At 49.6% G+C, this 14,122-nt stretch overlaps 2 protein-coding genes across 2 annotated transcripts; one reads left to right on the top strand and one right to left on the bottom strand.

Annotated features, from left to right (window-relative positions):
• Positions 1-422: 422 nt before the first annotated feature.
• Positions 423-4,133, bottom strand: LOC117644507 (clavesin-2-like). Its single transcript, XM_034384034.1, has 6 exons — positions 3,569-4,133; positions 3,114-3,279; positions 2,459-2,714; positions 2,011-2,121; positions 1,763-1,865; positions 423-1,172 (listed from the first exon to the last, which is right to left on the bottom strand). The coding sequence occupies exons 1-6, from the start codon at positions 3,867-3,869 to the stop codon at positions 1,015-1,017; spliced, it is 1,095 nt and encodes a 364-aa protein (XP_034239925.1). The 5' UTR covers positions 3,870-4,133; the 3' UTR covers positions 423-1,014.
• A 6,866-nt stretch (positions 4,134-10,999) lies between these two features.
• On the top strand, positions 11,000-13,847 carry LOC117645182 (cytochrome P450 4c3-like). The gene is made up of 2 exons (XM_034385183.1): positions 11,000-12,069; positions 13,043-13,847. The coding sequence occupies exons 1-2, from the start codon at positions 11,018-11,020 to the stop codon at positions 13,503-13,505; spliced, it is 1,515 nt and encodes a 504-aa protein (XP_034241074.1). The 5' UTR covers positions 11,000-11,017; the 3' UTR covers positions 13,506-13,847.
• The last annotated feature ends 275 nt before the right edge of the window (positions 13,848-14,122 follow it).

Here is a 14,122-nt window from a genome sequence, read left to right as displayed (position 1 = left end):
CATTGTCCTTTTGCGACCCCCCCCCCCCCCCGGTGGATCCGCGCTTGCTGACTTTTCGAACCTGCCATCCTTCAGGACAGTGAGACAGGATGATAGAAAAATATGAAGAACCTTCGTTTCCTCGATGAGGGTGTTTCCTAATTTAAAAAGTCACGGCAATTTCTGTCAGAAAAATAACTTCAATCACGACTTGTCTTGTAAAAGTATCGCGTGTGAATTGAGAACTGTACTTAGGCGGTTACTTCTGAAAAAAAAACTGATGGAAATGTTTGTGTTTTTAGAACGGTAAATGCTTTTTTTTTTTTTAAAGAACGTTGATACTGTGTTTGAGTCGCCGGGTTTGTGGACCTGTCGGTTGGGGGTGGCCTGGATTGGCCCACGTGTCCTCGCTGCAGGTCAGCAGGAAAAAAAAAGGATCCAAATGGTACGAGCAGGATTTTAATGAAAATAACATTTGGTTGTGTGTGACAACCACGTTGTCGCGATTACTATTTCTACTCCGACTGAAAGCGTGCACGCTTTAATCGTTATTTACAGACTAAGAACAGGACGAGAAATGCTGGCCTAGCATTTCATAATAATTACATTTACATAACTAAAAAAATAACTTACATAAAATTACGATAGACAAATAACACAGACGTGCCTTCTCAGTTCCTATCACACAGTGGACTGGGCAACACCTTCCCGGATGACATTTCGCTTTCATGTTCGCAACGTCGATCGAGTAAATTTTGAAGTCTACACGAGAGAACAAAGTGAGTGGTCTATGGTATGGAGACGTATTTAAATCTTTAGGAAGCATTTTGAGAAAATGGCTGGGCTGCAGCGTGAGTTGGAGGGTTTTCCGAAAAACAAGGGAAAGTTACAAGACAATGCTTCGCATCGGAAACAAAATGATTTGGAATGCACAATCCAACCATCTCCCTCGTAACGGAGTGTAGACTTTCACACAGCGATCACAGTCTTAAATTTTTGAGGCGGCCAGGCTGCCGCCGACACGAAACGCGTCAACTAGTCTAGTGCCATTCTTCTGAAGCTGCCTTCGCAGCCGAACTGTGCATCGGCGTGCATCTTGGAGGGGCCGCCTGGCCTCTTGGATTCGTCTACCTTCAGTGTCCTCTGCACGGCGTAGTGGCTGGCGAAACTGCTCAGGACGGGGCGGAACTCCGCTGGAACACAGGAAGGACCTTGACTTTGACCGCCGAAACTACGAGCCCGGTCGGACCGGCTGGGCGAGCCACGCCACGCCAGCCTAGCCACGTCACTCCCGCAGACTCAGCGTCGCGTTCGTCGCTCTGTCACTCTCGCACGCAAGGGGCGTTGCGTGGGGTAGCGAGAGAGAGGGAGAGAGAGGGAGAGAGAGAGAGAGGAGAGAGAGAGAGAGAGAGAGAGAGAGAGAGAGAGAGAGAGAGAGAGACGAAAACGACTCTCGGGATGATTCCGCTGCTCGCGGCACGCCACGTGCTCTGGGAGGACGGACCGACGGACCGGTGTCGTGCGTGCGAAAGAAAGGCGCTTTTTTCCGCTATCGCACAGGCCTGTGCGAATGCGAGCGAGACGTGCGTAGGAGCCGAGTTTTGGTCGTTTCACCACCGATAAAGTCAGGGCGTGACGCTATAGGCGTTACGCTTGAATAATTTAAGCACAGCTCTAAGGCCTCCATGCTTATCTATAGATAGGATGAAAAGTTAAGAGGTCCGAAAAATAATGATATTCGAACCGGCAGCTCGCAGGAATTCTGGGCGCCACAAGCTCTCACCTTCCATCTCTTCGCAGGAGGGCAGGTCGCCACCCAGGTCCTTGGGCAGGTATTGCGGAGGCACGTGGGAGTAGAGGCTCTTGAGGTCCTCGTGCAGCGTCACCTAAGGCAAATTGCCATTTTTTTTCAGTTGTAATCAAACAATTTACTCGTGACGAACACACCGGGACGGGGGAGGCTCGAAACACAATGCTTCAAGTTCAAGGCAACCCCTAGGGCCCAGTCGAGGACGAGGCCTTCTTGCTTACCCGGTTTTTCAGCTTTTCTTTGAGCAGGGGCTGCAAGAGCGAGAAGGCCGTTCGGAAGGAGGAAGGTGAGTTGATGATGTGCACGTGGTTCACTCTGGCAGGAACGGAACCCTGGAAAAATTTACGCGTTAATCGAGTACAAAGCACAAGCGCGGATCTAGCCGAGGGTAGAAGGACAATTGGCCCTGAAAAGCCGCCTGACAGGTAGGCAAAGAGCCACACTTTGCCTCTGTGCGTAGGCAAAAACTGTGCAGCCACTGAGCGAGCCGCGGCAGTCATGTGACAGTCACGCTCGAGTTGACATTAGATTGGAATAATGTTTTGGATTCGACGATTGATTGTATATTGAATTCACGCGAATTTGAAGCAATTTTAGCTTCTCATTCTCGAAACGGGGAAACTAGTTCCGGAAATGCCGGCAACACCCTGTCGCAAAAACCATCCTCACCAGAACGCAGGCCAGGAAGGTCTTGAGCACGTTGAGGCCCAAGATGAGCAGTCTGACGTTGCCGGGCGTGAAGTCGCTCTGGTCCAGGACCACCTCGTAGCCGGCGTTCACGTCCATGCGAATCAGTGCATCAGCCTTGAGTAGGTTCAGCCTGCACATGCGTGAGAAGTCCTCTTCGGTCTGTTCCTCGCTCCTGTTGCGCGCCACCAGCACCCGTCGCAGGCCCGGCGTCAGCTCCTTCGAGATGCCAATGGACCTGCAATCAACAGAACCTGTGAGTCTCTCCAGAAATGTTTATGTACAATTTGGTGCGTGTAACTTGTACCACTTTGTGCATTCGCGGAATTTGCATGCCATGCGTAAAAGATGCTTAAATCTATGCAAATTTGAGCACAGTTTCATGCGAGACCTTCACAGGTTTTAAATCATGCTGCACCACGTACAAACTGGTACACAAACGTTTAGACTTTTCTAAACAAACTACTACACCGTAAGAAATACATTGTGAATTCACGAGGGCGAATGTTGCCGAAGGAACGTTGGTAAATTCAGGAAGATCCTTCGTGAATTTAGGATGATTATTGGATGACTTCAAAAGAAAGTTCCTGAATTTAAAACGGTTCCTTCGGCAACATTTTTTTCCCAGAGCACGTACATGAATTTGCCATATTTGATCAGTTCTTCCTCGTTAATGTTGTAGCGGCCAAAGAAGTCGTAGTGCGCGGTGCGGGCCGTGTAGTATTGGTCGAGACCCTGCTTGGTCTTCTCCATGGAGTTCTTGCAGCAGAGAAGGTAGTGTTTGATCCAGGTGATCTCAGACTCTGCAAAACGGATGGAACACACTTCGATAACATCCTGCACTTCTGCAGTATGATTTCAGTAGCAATACCCACAGTTTACATGCTGCAATTGAGCCACGATTTCTACTCGACCAATCTCCACTCGATCATTCTTCCAAAAATGTGCAATCAGCCACAATTTTTTTCACAAATTTTTACTGCGAAAGGCGTTTTCTTATCGCCAACACTGAGAAATCGTTATCGCAAAATATTTCAGTAAGTAAAGTATTGCACGGCAGTGGGTATGCTATGAATTAGCAGTGAGGCTCACCTGGCAGGAACGGCAAGTGTGGCTGCATGTTGACCCAAGCTCGGATACTTCTGGCGTCGATGTCCAGGCGCTCCTCATCTGTTCCCAGATCAGCTAGCACCTTGTTACGCTGGTTTGCAGACACTCTCCATCCTGCGGGCATCTGCAGGCCTTCGGAGGACGGAGGGGCCACCATTGTAAGGACAAACGCGAGAAACAGAGCGTCTTGTTCGCACCAGATTCTGGTATCGATAGCACGACTCTGATCAAGTGCCGCTCCAGCCGAGCTCGGGTAGCTGGTAGAGATCTCCCCCGCCACCATTTCGATTCCTTAATCCCCCACCATTTCGATACAACATGCGCACACACGAGCGCACACCAACGCACACACACACACACACACACACGTCAGCCAGCCTCCCGTCCGGTTAGTCCAGGTTGCCCCTAGGCAGGAAGTCTTCCTGGCCGAGGCGGCTTTTAGGGGGGCTCGAAATTTGCCTACTCACAAAGTGTGGCTTTTTTCCTGTCTTTACGCCGGCTGTCTAGGTGTCATAAATTCCTCCCCCTATTCCCCCCTCTGTTTCCGCGCCTGCCTGTCGCGTATTTTGCTGTGCCGCTAAACGTGTGATTCATAGATTTTTTCGTGCACATTAATTCAAGGCGGCGAAAAGAGTGCACCTTTAACACCCACAAAGTACGTAGTTAGGCAACTGGTACACAAGAGATGATGACGCGCGAACAAGAAATGACGCGTTTGAATTTGGCGGGTTTGCCGCGTCACAAACCCGGTTGAGTTTGAGGTTGTTACGCCCATAAAGACCTGTCTCCGAATAGACGTCACTCCGCGCCGCCTTGCCTCTAACCTGTCTGCGATGGGTCCGAGGAGTTCAAGGGTCATATGACGTCACATTTTTGGAAATCGAACTTTGTTCTTTGGTGCCATCTTGGCTCTTCAACGTGACGTCACGTTCGTTTCAATGTGAACCATGTCACCTTCGTACTCGGGTCAGTTGGGGTAAGTTTTGGACACTGGTTAAAAATGGAACGGCTGTTTTCTGAACAAGATTTGGCAGTTAAGAACTCATGCTCTGCCAAACGTCATAGTTTTATCGTGAAAATAATTTATAGTCTGGCATAAGCTCTAAAATATGAGGTCTGTCTCATTTTTTATATATTTTTTTTTTAAAAAAAGCTTTCTCATTTTCTCCCCGTGTCCCAAAATTACCCCCAACTGACCCCGTTTCGCACCCGCTTCAATGTGAAACGAAACCTTATTGGACCCGCTTCGGCCCGTGCACAGTAATTTAGTGAGTGAAGAGTTTGGCGATTGTGGTGCAGATACGAAACTAGTCCTTGTGCCCACAGCCTATTCCGCCTTGGGTTTTGCAGTGTGACGCCAGCAGACGTTTTTGCACTGGAACGGTCGGCGGGATTCGGGCAAAGCGCGACGTCCGCATCGCCCTGGCATCGCCCTGGCATCGCCCCTCCACAAAGGTGAGCCAGTCTAGCAGGCAGTCCAGCAAAATGCCGCGGAAGTGCTACCCTGCGAGGAAACGTCCAGTTTTCCTAGTCAATTTGGTAACAGAAGGAACCCAGATTACCTTCCCTTGGAGTAACGGTCGCTCTCCGAGTGCCACGAGAACACACACCCCTTTCATCTCTCTCTCTCTCTCTCTCTCTCTCGCACACACACAGTGGGCTGTGGCGGATCCAGAGGCGGCCTATTGGGGGGGGGAAGCAAAGTAGCACTTTTTGCCTACCTTTCAGGCGACTATCTAGGGCCTGGGGGGGGGGGGGGGCGAACCCCAGCCCCCCCGAGATTGAATCAAGCTCCTCCGGAAATGGCAATTTGGAAAATAGTTTCAAGCGTACACATAGACCAGCGCCGCGCAGAGGCCAGCAAGCTAGCACGGCTGGCGGATGGGTTGCCTAGGTAATAGGGGCCGCGTTGAAGGCCGACAGGTCAAAGGCAGGCCAGCCCGGCTGGTGGATGGGTTGCCTGCCTACAGGGGAATGTGATGTGGGTGCCTTCAGGTCAGGCCGTTCCCAGACATGGCTGACTGGGTTTCCAGAGGGGAAAGGAGGTGTCAGTCAGGCGTTCATAATGTCTGACTGGGAGAGGGAAAAGTGGGGGGGGGCCTTGGCCTTCCCCACTAAACTCCGCCTGGTGGAACCTCTCCGCGACCGAGAGGTGAATCACTAGAGCACTCCGTGTACTCACAAATTTTAAAAGAGCGAAAGTAACCCAAAAAAATACGATTAAATTAAGCGATCAATTTGTTATGTTTTAAGGTTGGAGGAAAGAAAGGTGTTTAAAATTTAAAAGGGGTTTTAAAAACTAACAGGGTTAAAGGTATGGCCCTAAAAATTTTTTTACAAATTTTTAAAAAATTAAAATTAAAAAATTTTAATGTTTTTGAATTTAAAAAAATTTAAAAAAAAACACCCGGGGGGCCCCTTCATTTAAAATTTTTTTTGGGGAAGCAAGGGGAATTAATTTTAGGGCACTGTTTCTCCCCTTTTAAAAGCGAAAGCAAAGGACCAAGTCGCCGCCTTTAAAAATTGGTTTGGGGTGGAATTTTTTGGGTTGCAAAACATGTTTCCAATTTCAAAGGAAAGATTATTGGATAAGGGGTTTTACCCGAAAAAACCTTTTAACCCCCTTTTTTTTTCCCTTTTTTCTTCCCTTCTCCCCAAAAAATTTTTCAATTTGAACGTGCTGATTTCAGGGGTTTTGGGGCGACCCCGCCCAAAAAAAGCCCCCCGGCAATTTGGGTTTTCCCCCCCGGCCGGCCCCCCCCTCTTTTTTCCTTTTAACCCCAAGGTCGAAGTTTTGCCATGGAAACCCCGGGGGGATTTTGACAGGGGGGAATTTTCCTCAAAATTGGCACAACTTTTTAACCAGATTTCAGGGATGAGAATCAGCGTTTTCCAAAGTCTACCAAGTTTTCAAAGTCTCATTAAAATCGTATAGAAAATTTCCGGGGGTGCCCCCCTAAACCCCCTTGGGAATCTCGGGCCGGGGTGAATCCTGGGGTATACTTTTAAGGCAAAGTCCAAAAAGGAACAATTTTTGTCGCCAGACGGCTACAAAACTGTGGAACCGTCGGATGTGCTTTGAACAAACAAACAATTGAATGTGGACAAAGAACGTTTCATCTAGTTTGGGCCAAACGCATCGCGATAGAGACAAACATCTTTCTGGAAAGTAAGCCCAAAGGAATCAAGTTGAGGGGAGTGCGAGAAAATGGATTCCTGTTTCAAGGCAAGGGAGCAGCGCCTGCGAGCAAGGCAGCCCATCATGCAGTGGTGCTTGCCGGGCCAGCCTATCCTTCATGTCGCAGGGGTCCGTGTGGGCCCGGCCCAGCAGTGCCTCAGATGCCTTGACCGACACACGGCGCAGCTACGCTGCAAAAATTTGTTGTCACTTCGACAATGCAGTGGGCGACATGTCATCACATTCAAGTAATTACAATGTCGTCACAAATTGACGGCATCAAAGCTTCTAGAATCATTGCATGAGCGTGACAGAAATGCAAGGGGTCTCCCACTAAAGACCGTACACTGGCTACGTATTACGGAAGAATCCAACCCAGGCCGGGCTAGGCCGGGCCGGGCCTGGCGACACCGTGTGACCAGGCCGCTATGACAGACGGCCGGACATACCGAGGAAGACGGTCGGTTCAATACGTGTTCAGTTAACTTTCTCTTGCTTCATCATAGTTATCCCAGAAAATTAATTTTGATATAAATTATGGGTTTGAATGCAAGAATTTGTGCGTAAGCAAGCACGAAACGGGGTGCCGTAGCGCATAAATTGGTGCGTTTCACGCGCATGCTCAAGTTGCACAAGCTACATGCACAAAAAAACTACCTAGTAATTTAGGGCGACCGGAGTCCAGCTCACCTCGCGCTCTGGTGGCTCCACACTCCGGGCCCCAACTATGTCCTCCGGCACTTTGGTGCACGCTTCTTGACGCCGCTCCCCCCACACACGTGCCTGTCACGTGTAGGAGTTTGAAAACAGCGCGGTCCTGCCTGGGCCGGCCTGGGCCATGGCCCGGCCGGAGCGGTTTGGGTTCTTTTGCGACCGGTAGTGGTACTTCCATGTGCCGTAGCGTGAGGCGTGTCGTACACAGCGAGGAAAAAAAGAAGATTGCGGCTGGTATTTGTGATTGTGTGGGCCTGCGGGGTCAGGACAGAGAGTTTTCCTGCGCACAGTGAGCGCCGTTCTCCGGGACGCAGTGAGTTCCGGGGAAACCTTCTTTCAGGGCTTTCAGGGTGCAGTGAACAGTGGCATCAAAATTCACAGCTCAATTTTTCCCCCGCAGTGCAGCGAACCATGTAAGTAAGCCATACAGCTAAAAAAAGATTGCTGCCGTTACAAGCTTAGCAGCTCCTGCTCGTGCAAATTTTTTTAGCTCTGATGGAAAGTGTTTTTGGCAAGTGGCCGGGTGGACTCGTCCACCTTAGGCGTCCTCTGCTAGGCGAGGTGGTCCATGAAGCTGGTAGAGACGGGGCGGAACACGGCAGAAACGGAGGAAAGACCTTGACTTTGACCGCCGAAACCGCCGAAACCGGGAGCCTGGCAGAGCCTGGTGGACCGGCTCGGCGACCCACCCAGCCCAGCCAAGCCTAGCCCAGCGACGTCACAAAGCCACGTGCTTCCTGCGGCCGCCTGCCTGCGGGTTGAGAGGACGGGTTGCTGTCGTGGGGGGTGTGATAATAGGCGCTATTCCGGTTATGTCATGAACCCGCCCAACCGTGCGCAGGAGTCTCCGTCGTCGCCGCGTCTTGGCCCCCCACTGGACCGGAACAATCAGTGTAGGAGAAGACATTCCCACACTTTTGCGTCAGAAACGCCTGTAAGTGCTCACTAAACGTCATGGCACATCGGACGCTGAGACAGGATATACAGATTGTTCGACAAAATTGAAAATGGCCGTTTGGCCGTTGTGTCGCCAGGCTCATCCACCAAGCCTATCTCCTTGTACAGGAGAATTTCTCGTCATTTTAAGCGTAACATCTTCAAGCGTAACTGTTTGATTGACTAAACACAGGTCTGCTTTAGTCTTCGGCGAACCCGGTGATAAGGATCAGATTGACTCTTAATGACAGCAATTTGTGACTAACAGAGTTTGCGGTGCATTTCACGTTGCTCATCTCAATACTTTTCGTCATGGTAACGAAGCAGAACGCAGCTCAAAATGAATGTGTCTGTGTTCCGTCGAAATAGTAGTGTGACAGACCGAAACTGTCCAAAGAGTGGTAAGAGTGAGAGGAAATTTCCCTTCCTAAAAACAAAAGCTATGTTGGCGTCACCAGACGTCACCAAAGCGTATTGAATACCAGGTTACACCTCTTTTAAGAGCGGTGCCGAACACGGAATTCGTGGCTCGCGGAACGACCGACAAGATTCGGCAAAATAAAAGGTCAGAAACTCTCGGCCCGCTCGGTGTGCGTCATGGTCGAGCTCACTATCTCTGTTGAGGAATACGTCATCTCCACAAATCCACTGGCATTTTTCCTGGCCGTTCTAGTGGCGCTTCGATTGGAATGCCAGAATTTGGCCTTCTTGCCCTGACAAAATTTAGCGTCCCGGGCTAATTTTAGCCTAATTTTAGCGTTTTAGAAGGCGATCCAAGAAGACCACACTCTAAATGTTGTACAGTGAAGCTTCTACATATTATGGGGAAAATGTTCCATATTATGGTGGTGCAGCTGACTTTCTAACATACCATTGAGATCACTGAACCTTATACATATTTTGACGAATTTTGTTTATATGATGGAGAAAATCTCCACCATAATGTGGTGGTGCAGCGTTTCACCCTAAGATATTTACAGTGCAAATTATAGCATTCACACTGGAGCGCCAATGGAGTGAACTTGCCAATGGTTTTGCAGCGATGCCACAGCGATGCCACGCCCAGCCAATGCGAGGAAGCAGGGCCACTCGCCGAATCGGCCAGTTGTCACACGACCCACTGGAAACCCGGTGTTTTTCTGCAGCCTATTGGGACGCACGCGAGCTACGCCGGGAACAATGCCGGAGGCACCCGAATTCACGAATTGGGCAAGACGAGTGATGGGTCGGCACCACGCGTTGTTTGCGCACGATTCTCAGGAGATGCGGACAGTAATCTTGGAGGGAGTCTGGCCTTGCGGAAACGCAAAGCAACTTATTGGAATGTCGCCGCAAGCCGTTAAGTCCAATTATTTTATTTGAGAAACAAACCGGCTTCTTCAAATTATTTTTTCTTAATGTGGCAGAGCGTCCTCAAAGCCAACCGATTCACCGTTAGAGTCAAGTGCAGGCGGTAGCCGTTAAAGGTTGAGGGGTGGACGTTGCCTTCGGACTCTTCCAGCGGGCCAGATCATACTTGAACTATTTCTTTCCGCGTCAGGAACACTTCCCTCAAGGCAAACCAAATTATTCCCATTATTCTCATTAACACCGTTCGGCCAGAGCACGTAACCGTACGCGCAGGAAGCGTGGCAGGTTCCTAAGAGTAACGCGAAAGTCCTCACGAATGACGCCAAATTTCGGTCTGAAAAGATACAATAAACATTTTGACTTCGAAAACAGAATGCGTCCTCCGCCGCGCGTCTAGACCTCTATTCCACTCGGATGACTTCAGGGCTACCAAGCCCACGGCACACAAAAACATGTGATTACAGGTTATGACAGTGTGACATTTGGCACTCAAGTGTATTCACAAGTTGTCGTTTATGGTATGCTTTAAAAATGATTCCAAACTCGGATCTAATGCTATGCCTTTCAAAAAAACTGTTTTTTTTTTTTTTACAAGACTACGTGGTTAGAAGGGTAGGCAACCAAATATACAGAGGCACTGACCTCACCTCTAATGCTATGTACACAAACAGGCCCAAAGACTAGCTCGCATTAATCGTGGAGTGACCCTGCTGGGTTTGAGCGCCTGCCCGCGGTGTGGCGCCGCCATGCTGCAGCCACCGCGTTGCGCTGCCATGCCGTTCGCTCGCAGTGCCTGGTTCACCACCAGCCAGGTCAGTCGGTCCGGGCGTATGTACCGCCCCGCCCACTCCTCCAGCCCTTCAGGGAGAAAAGGTGGTGGGAGCGTTACTGTGTCTTTTCCTTTTGACTGAGAAAATGAAATTGCGAGCTGCCTCTTCTTATAGCCGCGATTTTCTTCTCAATTCTTTACTAGCTTCGTTCCACTGCGCTGGGAAAGGAGGACCAGCCTTTTACGGGGAAATCGTGCAAAACAAGACATGTGGCCAATTCCATTCAAAATCGGCACACACTGAAAATTGAATGGTCGGACACATGGCGTCGAGCTAAGCGACCTGACGAACGAAGCTACTCCCGCCCCGTCTAGGCAAGTGGCCGCGCGGCGGAGGGGGTCCCGGAGGGGGTCCCGGAGGGGGTCCCACGCGGCCCTAGACACTGGCTGCTCAGTGTCCACAGCGCGGACGAAGCGAGCAGACATGACCGTGGTGACCGAAGTGATGGGGCTGGCGGTGGCCTTCACCGTGGTGGTGCTGCTGACGCGGCTCCTCTGCAGCTACCTGCACTTCAGGAAGCTGGAGATGGCCATCCCCGGGCCGCCCTCGCTGTTCCTCCTCGGCAACGCGCTCGAGTTCATCTCCGTGACCCCGGACACGGTGTTGCAGACTCTGCTTCGGATGGTAGGCGGCCGGAGGGAGTTGTGCCGTTTTTCCATTTTAAACAATCTGATTGTGGTGGTGCAAGACCCGGATGAGATCAGCGAGGTGGTGCGCTGCAAGAAGTTCGACGACAAGTCCAGATTCTTCTACGGCTTGCTCCACATCATCGCCAAGAAGGGCCTGGTGCAGCTCAACGGCCCCGAGTGGAAGGCGCACCGCAAGTGGCTCGAGCCGGGCTTCAACGAGCAGGTCCTGAACCGCTTCGTGGACATCTTCCGCGAGGAGGCGATGGGCTACGTGGACCGCGTCGAGGTCGGCAAGGACGTGGACGTGGTGGAAAACCTGAAGAAAGCCTCCGTGAGAAACTTCCTGCGCACCTCCATGTCCGCGGACAGCTCTGAGTTCGAAGACCAGCTCATAGACGTCTGCTCGTTTATAGAACTCTTCTTGCGAACCGTTAACAAAAGGTCCTTCAACCCGGTCCTGTGGTCCGATCGAGTGTTCGCACTGACTCCGCTTGGCAAGACAGTGCACAAATACAAGGACGTTGTTGACAAACTTTGCAACAGGTTCATAAAGAAGAAGCAGGCTGAAATCAGAAACTTTAAGGGCGATAGTGATTACGTGCAATCGCGCAAGACACTCATGGACATCATGTTGGACCCCCCCGCGGAGGCGCAAGAGCTTGTGGAGGAAAGCGCCATGCGAGACGAACTCATCACGTTCTTCGGCGCCAACGTGGAGACGACGGTCTCAACGCTGGCCTGGATGCTCAAGGCGCTGTCGCTGCTGCCCGACGTGCAGGAACAAGTGTGCGCCGAGCTGGACTCTGTGATCGGGGACAGGCCCATCTCCCTCGAGGACCTGCCTCAGTGAGTGCTACTGAAGTACACGCTTAAAACCTTACCAACAATTTTGAGCAGGTACAAACTATCTAGTTTGTATGCCAAGACATAATTCGTAAATTACGAACTAATTACTTTGTATGCTTAACTATGCTGAAAATACTTTATCATATGAAGTTACTTTACTTCGTAATGATTAAAGAGTTTGTAAGGTTTTCAGAGTGTAGACACCTCAACTATCATGTGTGTTATAAGGGCTCTGAATGCATTCTCCAGAATTTCACGTTTTCTCAAAATTGTTGTTGTAAATACGACTAAAATTCCGTTGCTCCAAATTTTCGCTTTCCAACGAATTTGGTTGATAATCAATGTCCTCTGCTTTCCAAAAAATACCAGTATGTTCTAGCCAACAAAATGAATGGAATCAGCAGCTTTAAAAAAGCTGATTTGATTCTCATCCTGTTTCAAAAAGTTTACTATTACTCACAGTTTATAAATTATTGACAAGCAGCGCCTATAAAATTAAAAATAAAAAAAAAACATCCGTAAACACGCAGTGTGCAAATGACACCGTATTTAACTATTCGAAGTTTAGATTCAGATGCACCAAATATGGGACTTTTTTTCGAAATTTTGATGAAAGTAAGTCGTCGATAGCTGGCTACTTGTGACTTCCACACTCAGGATTCGTTTATTCTATCATAAAGCGCAGCATCATTACCATAAAAATTTTGGGAGTTCGTTTCTGGTTTATTTGCGACTAAAATTATGTGTCGAAAGTAGATTGTCGATAAATGGTCAGCCAAGGGCATAAGTTTTCAACTAACTGAATGTTTGTTACCAAGCCAATTTTCCTGATGCGTGAACGGCCCCACTAATCGGTTCGCAGACAATTTCACTTAAAATTTGGGAAAATTATTTGGCGTGAACACTATGCACATGCATTTGCCGACAATATGAAGCAAATAAATGACCCCGTAACCACCTCCTTTTTTTTCAGGCTCCACTACCTTAATCGCGTGATGAAGGAGGTGATGCGCATGCTCCCGACTATCCCCATCGTCGCTCGGCAGTGCTACGAGGAGACCAAGGTGTGCGGGCGCACCATCCCAGCGGGCACCACCGTCTTCCTCAACATGTTCGCCGTGCACCGCGACCCCAGGTACTGGGACAAGCCCGAGGTGTTCGACCCGGACCGCTTCCTGCCCGAGCGCAGCAAGGACCGCCACCCCTACGCGTACATGCCCTACAGCATGGGGCCCAGGAAGTGCATCGGGGGCAAGTACGCCGTGATGAACATGACCATCTTCCTCGCCACCACGCTCAGGGCCTTGGAGATTCTGCCCGCCGACGACCACAAGGACCTGCAGAGCCTCATCGACAACATGTACTTCGACCTCTCGTCCCATCTCGTGGGCGGAACGCGAGTCAAGTTCCGCAGAAGAAGTGCCAAGGCCGCCTGAAAGCCAAGTTAAGGGGGGACATCACTCCAAGCTTCACCAGGAAAAATAGGCGGAGTCACGTAAAAATCTCATGCTTAGCTCGTCGAGAGTGAAGAGAACAAAGAACAATGTTTACGTTTGGCCGATTTCGGAGAGCGTGTCCTGGAAAGGTCCTGCAGGACACTTTTTCCCAAAGCTAGCGGCCGAACCAACTACAACGACGAGATTTAAAACAGTTAAATAGTTTAAGAAGCGTTTTGTTCCTAAGGACGATCATTGGTACTTAGATTTTTGTTTCGGGTTAATTTAATCTAATAAATATAAAACTTCCTTTAAATTAAGAAAAAACTTGCTGTTTGAATATTTTGTTGTTTTCTTTGGGTTTTATCACAGTGCTGTCCGTCCACAACGCGACGTTTACATTTCCAAACAAAATCTTCTGCAGGATAATGGCTAATTTTTTTTTTTAAAGCGGGAGGGGAAAATACTTACTTTTAGGAGAACAATACTTTCAAATCAAATGTGTAAAATGGACTATTTACCAACAATACGGCAAAGAAAAGACACTGACTAGCAGACTGATTCGGAGAGTCGTTTTCATCGCTGTGTCCCTCTCGCACCTAAAGGGAAAAGCCCAT

This window comes from Thrips palmi, unplaced genomic scaffold, assembly GCF_012932325.1.
Source record: "Thrips palmi isolate BJ-2018 unplaced genomic scaffold, TpBJ-2018v1 HiC_scaffold_18, whole genome shotgun sequence".
Classification (NCBI taxonomy): Eukaryota; Metazoa; Arthropoda; class Insecta; order Thysanoptera; family Thripidae; genus Thrips; species Thrips palmi.
The sequence above is the reverse complement of the archived record's forward strand: the minus strand, read 5'-3'. Positions and strand labels throughout refer to the sequence as shown.

What these genes read in the sequence shown, in the direction of transcription:
- LOC117644507 (XM_034384034.1), bottom strand. Translation starts at nt 3,869, where the DNA reads ATGGTGGCGGGGGAGATCTCTACCAGCTACCCGAGCTCGGCTGGAGCG. An exon ending in ATCAAATATGGCAAATTCAT is followed by an intron (nt 2,715 to 3,113) that starts GTACGTGCTCTG and finishes TGTTGATTGCAG; the next exon opens with GTCCATTGGCATCTCGAAGG. An exon ending in AAGAAAAGCTGAAAAACCGG is followed by an intron (nt 1,866 to 2,010) that starts GTAAGCAAGAAG and finishes AATTTGCCTTAG; the next exon opens with GTGACGCTGCACGAGGACCT.
- LOC117645182 (XM_034385183.1), top strand. Translation starts at nt 11,018, where the DNA reads ATGACCGTGGTGACCGAAGTGATGGGGCTGGCGGTGGCCTTCACCGTG. An exon ending in TCCCTCGAGGACCTGCCTCA is followed by an intron (nt 12,070 to 13,042) that starts GTGAGTGCTACT and finishes CTTTTTTTTCAG; the next exon opens with GCTCCACTACCTTAATCGCG.